Source organism: Salvelinus alpinus, chromosome 24 (assembly GCF_045679555.1).
Source record: "Salvelinus alpinus chromosome 24, SLU_Salpinus.1, whole genome shotgun sequence".
In the NCBI taxonomy this organism is placed as follows: Eukaryota; Metazoa; Chordata; class Actinopteri; order Salmoniformes; family Salmonidae; genus Salvelinus; species Salvelinus alpinus.
In genome coordinates, this window is record NC_092109.1 from 41,818,517 (window position 1) to 41,826,285 (window position 7,769).

Sequence of the window (7,769 nt, forward strand, 5' to 3'; positions counted from 1 at the left end):
TGTTGTGTACCAGATAGCAAGATAGAATTCTTCAAATACACAGAAAATAATTATTTATATAACAAATAATCAAAAACACATTTATTTGAACCCAAGTGTGCAGACAACACACTCTAACCTCTAACCTCCTGTCCCAGGTGGCTGCGGGTCGTGAGTGGTTCATCCACACCATCTACACCATCCGCTCCAAAGACAACGCCAACCACGGCATCGGCAAGAGGAGCCTCGAGTACCACCACTCCCTGGTCGCCACGGGCAACGACCTCTCCATTACCCCCAGGGTCAAAGGTCAAGGTCACCGTGTGAGGAGGTCAGCCAGTGGATTGGTCGGAGCGGCGGTCCCCGACGTGGCCGATGACATTGGAGCAGACAACAACCGTGGCACCAACATCATGCACATCGCCTTGGACCGTACCAAGAGGAGGGCGGCAGCGGGGGTGGAGCTGTACGCCGACCGTCTGGAACCAAGAGAGCTGAGCAGGGGGGAGGGGGAGGAGGGGTTGCCGACGGTGGTGGGGGGGCTGGTGGGAATGCTGCTCACCTTCCTCCTCATCATCATCCTCGTCCTGGTGGTCCGGTACAGACAGAAGGAGGAGAGGAAAGAGAGGGTGAGGTGGTCGGTGAGCACGGAAGCGATGATGGTGGCGAGGATGGTGGCGAGGATGGTGGCGAGGATGGACGACTGCAGCAACAGCTCAGAGGTCTAAGAGAGATGGACGGATTGAAAAAAAAATGGACAGAGTTTTGAGGAGTATTTGAGCTTTTGTAATGTGTTACCCCCCCCCATGATTTTTGTACACTGTTACTGGAGGATTTTTGAAAGCTCCTTCTCGTGGCTGCTCAGTAAGTCAAGTGATTGAAAAGCTTCATCCTTGTATATTTAAACTCTCCCATTTAAAACACCTATAAAAGAACAACTGTGCTGCAATCAGTTTTGTGGTTTTAAAGACAGCTCCTCCTTTTGATAAATGTCATGGTTTTACTTTTCCTTGTAGCTGTTGTGTTGCAAGTGCCTCAAGCAGCTACACATAGACCAATGGGGGCTCTCCTTAAACAGCTATCTAGTGTCTTGACCAATGGGGGCTCTCCTTAAACAGCTATCTAGTGTCTTGACCAATGGGGGCTCTCCTTAAACAGCTATCTAGTGTCTTGACCAATGGGGGCTCTCCTTAAACAGCTATCTAGTGTCTTGACCAATGGGGGCTCTCCTTAAACAGCTATCTAGTGTCTTGACCAATGGGAGCTATCCTTCAACAGCTATCTAGTGTCTTGACCAATGGGGGCTCTCCTTAAACAGCTATCTAGTGTCTTGACCAATTGGGGCTCTCCTTAAACAGCTATCTAGTGTCTTGACCAATGGGAGCTATCCTTCAACAGCTATCTAGCGTCTTGACCAATGGGAGCTCACCACCAACATATAGCTAGAGTCTTGACCAATGGGCGCTATCCTTCAACAGCTATCTAGTTTCTTGACCAATGGGGGCTCTCCTTCAACAGCTATCTAGTGTCTTGACCAATGGGAGCTCTCCTTCAACATATAGCTAGAGTCTTGACCAATGGGCGCTATCCTTCAACAGCTATCTAGTGTCTTGACCAATTGGAGCTCTCCTTCAACATATGGCCAGAGTCTTGACCAATGGGAGCTCTCCTTCAACATATAGCTAGAGTCTTGACCAATGGGCGCTATCCTTCAACAGCTATCTAGTGTCTTGACCAATTGGGGCTCTCCTTCAACAGCTATCTAGTGTCTTGGCCAATGGGAGCTCTCCTTCAACATATAGCTAGAGTCTTGACCAATGGGAGCTCACCACCAACATATAGCTAGAGTCTTGACCAATGGGAGCTATCCTTCAACAGCTATCTAGTGTCTTGACCAATGGGGGCTCTCCTTCAACAGCTATCTAGTGTCTTGACCAATGGGAGCTCTCCTTCAACATATAGCTAGAGTCTTGACCAATGGAAGTTCTCCTTCAACAGCTATCTAGTGTCTTGGCCAATGGGAGCCCTCCTTCAACAGATATTTAGTGTATTAATCAATGGGAGCTCTCCTTCAACAGATAGCTAGTGTATTGACCAATGGGAGCTCTCCTTCAACAGACATTTAGTGTCTTGACCAATGGAAGTTCTCCTTCAACAGCTATCTAGTGTCTTGGCCAATGGGAGCTCTCCTTCAACAGATAGCTAGAGTCTTGACCAGTTGGAGCTCTCCTTCAACAGATACCTAGAGTCCTGACCAATGGGAGCTATCCTTCAACAGATATCTAGTGTATTGACCAATGAGAGCTGTCCTTTAACAAAAATGTGTGTCTTGACCAATGGGAGCTGTCCTTCAACAGATATTTAGTGTCTTGACCAATGGAGAGCTCTCCTTCAACAGATAGCTAGTGTCTCCACCAATGGGGAGTTATCATAAAACAGGTAGCTAATGTCTCCACCAATGGGGAGTTATCATAAAACAGGTAGCTAATGTCTCCACCAATGGGGAGTTATCATAAAACAGGTAGCTAGTGTCTCCACCAATGGGGAGTTATCATAAAACAGGTAGCTAATGTCTCCACCAATGGGGAGTTATCATAAAACAGGTAGCTAGTGTCTCCACCAATGGGGAGTTATCATAAAACAGGTAGCTAATGTCTCCACCAATGGGGAGTTATCATAAAACAGGTAGCTAGTGTCTCCACCAATGGGGAGTTATCATAAAACAGGTAGCTAGTGTCTCCACCAATGGGGAGTTATCATAAAACAGGTAGCTAATGTCTCCACCAATGGGGAGTTATCATAAAACAGGTAGCTAATGTCTCCACCAATGGGGAGTTATCATAAAACAGGTAGCTAATGTCTCCACCAATGGGGAGTTATCATAAAACAGGTAGCTAGTGTCTCCACCAATGGGGAGTTATCATAAAACAGGTAGCTAATGTCTCCACCAATGGAGAGTTATCATAAAACAGGTAGCTAGTGTCTCCACCAATGGGGAGTTATCATAAAACAGGTAGCTAGTGTCTCCACCAATGGGGAGTTATCATAAAACAGGTAGCTAATGTCTCCACCAATGGGGAGTTATCATAAAACAAATAGCTAGTGTCTCGACTCATGGCTGGGGAACTCTCATTCAACAGATAGCTAGTTTATTGGCCAATGGGGAGCTCTCATACAACAGATAGCTAGTTTATTGACCAATGGGGAGCTCTCATACAACAGATAGCTAGTTTATTGACCAATGGGGAGCTCTCATACAACAGATAGCTAGTTTATTGACCAATGGGGAGCTCTCATACAACAGATAGCTAGTTTATTGACCAATGGGGAGCTCTCATACAACAGATAACTATTGTCTCAACCAATGGGGACGCCTCGTTCAATAGAGCGCACATTTCATAGAAGGGCAACAATACATATAGATGGCATGTTGCTGCTGGGTTGTTTATAATAGCAATAAGGCACAAGGGAATGTGGTATGTGGCCAATATACCACGGTTAAGGGCTGTTCTTTAAGCACGACGCAACGCGGCCTGGACACAACCCTTAGCCGTGGTATATTGGGCATATATCACAAGACCCCCCCCGAGGTGCCTTATTGTTATTATAACCTGGTTACCAACGTAATTAGAACAGTAAAAACAAATGTTTGGTCATACCTGTGGATATAGCACGGCTGTCAGCCAATCAGCATTCAGGGCTCGAACCACCCAGTTTATAATTTGTAATAGAGATGTATCTGTAGAATATTTACTGTGTATTGGAAGAGTTTACTTCCTCGCTTCTGTCACATTTGCTACTGTGGGAGTCATGTTCAGGACTCTGCATTGCATTTTATTTCACTGCCTGTGTCTGTTTTCATTTTCATATTGTTCAAAATACACTGGATGTTGTTTAGAAAAAGTCAAACTGTGAAGTGAACACTGGATAAGTCAAGAGAGATACATTTCTGAAAGCCACAAATCTGTACTTTGTACTTGTTTTGATATTCAGCTGAGGGATGTGACATGCAGGGGACATGTGGGATTTTCTCAAGACTGACTTGGTGACCAGCTGGCTAGAACACAGGAGTATTATCCTTATACACAATACAGTATTTCATCACTCTCTACATCTGCACCTGAAGAGATTCACCACTTGTCTTCACCATGTCTGCATTACATAGGGAATAGGGTGCCATTTGGGATACAACCTGAACCTGAGAGTATTCTATGATATAACTGACTGTACCTGGGTTCAGTCGAATGTTTGGAGGACCGGTAAATCATATCTTTCAAGTCTTTGTCTATCGTTGTGGTTATCAAGGATATCTGCCAATGGATTTGTTCTGGGATTGAGGCATACTGTATTTATCAGTCCCCATTATTGACCAATCATCAGTAGGCCTAGCAGTTAGTTACGTACCATTTTGACCCTATAGGATTAGGACAGTCCTTTATTCACCAGACAGAGCTCTGATGAGGCGGCAGGTAGCCTACTGGTTAGAGTGTTGGGCAAGTAACCAAAAGGTTACTTGATCGACATCCCCGAGCTGACAAGGTAAAATAAATATGTCGTTCTCCCCCTGAACAAGGCAGTTAACCCATTGTTCTCTGGTAGGCCGTCATTGTAAATAAGAATTTGACTTGCCTAGTTAAATAAAGGTTTAAAAAAAATATCTATATTATGCCCACAGTCATAAAGCCTCAGAGTTGGAGTGTTGATCTAGGATCAGTTTAGTCTTTTAGATCATAATGAGTAAGACTACATGGACAGGGAAGACCTGATCCTAGATCATAATGAGTAAGACTACATGGACAGGGAAGACCTGATCCTAGATCATAATGAGTAAGACTACATGGACAGGGAAGACCTGATCCTAGATCATAATGAGTAAGACTACATGGACAGGGAAGACCTGATCCTAGATCATAATGAGTAAGACTACATGGACAGGGAAGACCTGATCCTAGATCATAATGAGTAAGACTACATGGACAGGGAAGACCTGATCCTAGATCATAATGAGTAAGACTACATGGACAGGGAAGACCTGATCCTAGATCATAATGAGTAAGACTACATGGACAGGGAAGACCTGTTCCTAGATCAGCCCCCCTACCCTAAGAGGCGTTCTGAATATGGGCCCGGATATAAACTACACAGCAGCGGGCTTGGTTCAATCGCACACCTCAAATATAAATAACCAAATGCACTTTTTTTAAATATATATAAAAGGCACATTTCTCACATGTTTATCAATCCAAGCTATGCAATGTAATCTAGGAAGAAACACCGAATACACACCGTTAAGGGGGGGGTCTGACGTGAATACACACCGTTAAGGGGGGGGTCTGACGTGAATACACACCGTTAAGGGGGGGGTCTGACGTGAGTGATGCTGATGTTATATAATGTTACCTCCGAGTGTACGGACGACTTCAGCACCAAGGTTTAAACTTGATATTCGATGTATATCTTTCATGAATGAGTATTTATGGTTGTATTTATGAATAACAATGTGTCGGGGAGTGGCGTGTGCGATTTCAACACTTTACTTTTTTTGTAACAATCCCCCCCCCAAAAAAATAAATATGTTCTGCAAAATGAGTAGGCTGATTTTTTAAATATATATATATATTTTTTTTTTAAACAGTTCAATCAATTGTATGAATCAGTTATGTTCTTATAACTGAAGGATGAGCAACTCCAGTTCTCAGGGACCTGATTAGAATCACACTTTTGCCCCAGCTAACACCAGACTCCAATATTAAACTAATCATGGTCTTCAGTTTAGAATGCAATTACTTTCATTGGGGTGCGTTAGCTATAAGGTTGGGGGGGGGGGGGAAGTGTGACACCAATCAGGCCTTGAGGACTGGAGTTGCTCAACGCTCTTATATACTGTAGCTATTAGATAAGCTTCAGTAGCCCTTGGCCTACCAGTTTAGTAATACATTTTATGCAGGCCAAGGGAATTTTACAGATCAGCAGAGAAGCCTAAAATTACTTATCTATAACACTAGCTCTAATTTTAAAGATAAAAATATAAACGTTATTCAAATTGGCCTACATCTCTGCAGTTTACAGCCTATAGACCAGGGGTATTCAACTTTACTTTACGAGGTCCGGAGCCTGCTTGTAATGGGTCCTATGTGTGGCTGGTGTAGAGAGTCAGGCGCAGGACAGCAGATATGAGTAAACAACGTACTTTTATTCAAAAATGTCAAATATACAAAGTAACAAATACACGCACACCATGACAGACCGAAAATACAATAAACAATCACTCACAAAAAACCATGAGGGAACAGAGGGTTAAAAATAAAACAGTAATTGTGGGATTGAAATCAGGTATATAAAACAAAGACAAAACAAATGGAAAATGAAAAGTGGATCGGCAGCGGCTAGAAGGCCGGTGACGTCGACCGCCGACCGAACAAGGAGAGGGACCGACAGTATCCCCCCCCCCCCCCTTGACGCGTGGCTCCAGCAGCACGCCGACACCGACCTCGGGGACGACCCGGAGGACGAGGCGCAGGGCGATCCGGATGGAGACGGTGGAAATCCCGCAGCAACGAAGGGTCCAGGACGTCCTCCAGCGGCACCCAGCATCTCTCCTCCGGACTGTACCCCTCCCACTCCACAAGGTACTGAAGGCCCCTCGCCCAATGCCTCAAGTCCAGGATAGCTCGAACAGCATACGACGGGGCCCCCTCGATGTCCAGAGGGGGCGGAGGAACATCCCGCACCTCAGCTTCCTAGAGTGGACCAGCCACCACCGGCCTGAGGAGAGACACATGGAACGAGGGATTAATACGATAATCTGGGGGAAGCTGTAACCTGTAGCACACCTCGTTCAGTCTCCTCAGGACTTTAAATGGCCCCACAAACCGCGGACCCAGCTTCCGGCAGGGCAGGCAGAGGGGCAGGTTTCGGGTCGAGAGCTAGACCCGGTCTCGCTGCGGTGACGGTCAGCGCCCTCTTTTTGCCGTCTCACGGCCTGTTGTAGGTGCACATGGGCGGCGTCCCAGGTCTCCTCCGAGCACTTGAACCATTCGTCCACCGCAGGAGCTTCGATCTGGCTCTGATGCCACGGTGCCAGAACCGGCTGATACCCCAGTACGCACTGGAAGGGAAAGAGGTTAGTGGAGGAGTGGCGGAGTGTGTTTTGGGCCATCTCTGCCCAGGGGATGAACGCCGCTCACTCCCCCGGCCGGCCCTGGCTGTAACTGTACCTCACAGTTATCTGATTTAAGCCCCGATAGTCAATACATGGGCGCAGACCCCCCTCCTTCTTCTTCACAAAAAAGAAACTCGAGGAGGCGGGGGAAGTGGAGGACCGAATGTACCCCTGACGCAGGGATTCGGAGACATATGTTTCCATAGCCACCGTCTCCGCCTGTGACAGAGGATACACGTGACTCCTGGGAAGTGCAGCGTCTACCAGGAGATTTATCGCACAATCCCCCCCGTCGATGGAGTGGTAATTGAGTCGCCTTCTTTTTGGAGAAGTCGAGAGCCAAATCAGCATATTCGGGGGGAATGCGCATGGTGGAGACCTGGTCTGGACTTTCCACCGTAGTAGCACCTACGGAAACCCCTAAACACCTCCCCGAGCACTCTCGCGACCACCCCGTGAGAGCCCTCCATTGCCATGAAACAGTGGGGTCATGACAAGCTAACCAGGGTAGGTCTAGCACCACGGGAAACGCAGGAGAGTCAATGAGAAAAAGACTGATTATCTCCGTGTGACCCTCCTGCGTAACCATGTCTAGTGGAGCGGTGGCCTCCCTAATCAACCCTAATGG

At 46.5% G+C, this 7,769-nt stretch overlaps 1 protein-coding gene across 1 annotated transcript in view; it reads left to right on the forward strand.

Annotated features, from left to right (window-relative positions):
* Positions 1–5,568, forward strand: part of LOC139551908 (FRAS1-related extracellular matrix protein 2-like) — a 275,653-nt gene extending 270,085 nt beyond the window's left edge. Inside the window, exon 31 of the mRNA XM_071363246.1 lies at positions 138–5,568. Within this exon, the coding sequence (XP_071219347.1) occupies positions 138–707 (570 nt within the window). The 3' untranslated portion in view covers positions 708–5,568. The remainder of the gene's footprint in view (positions 1–137) is intronic.
* Positions 5,569–7,769: the final 2,201 nt, after the last annotated feature.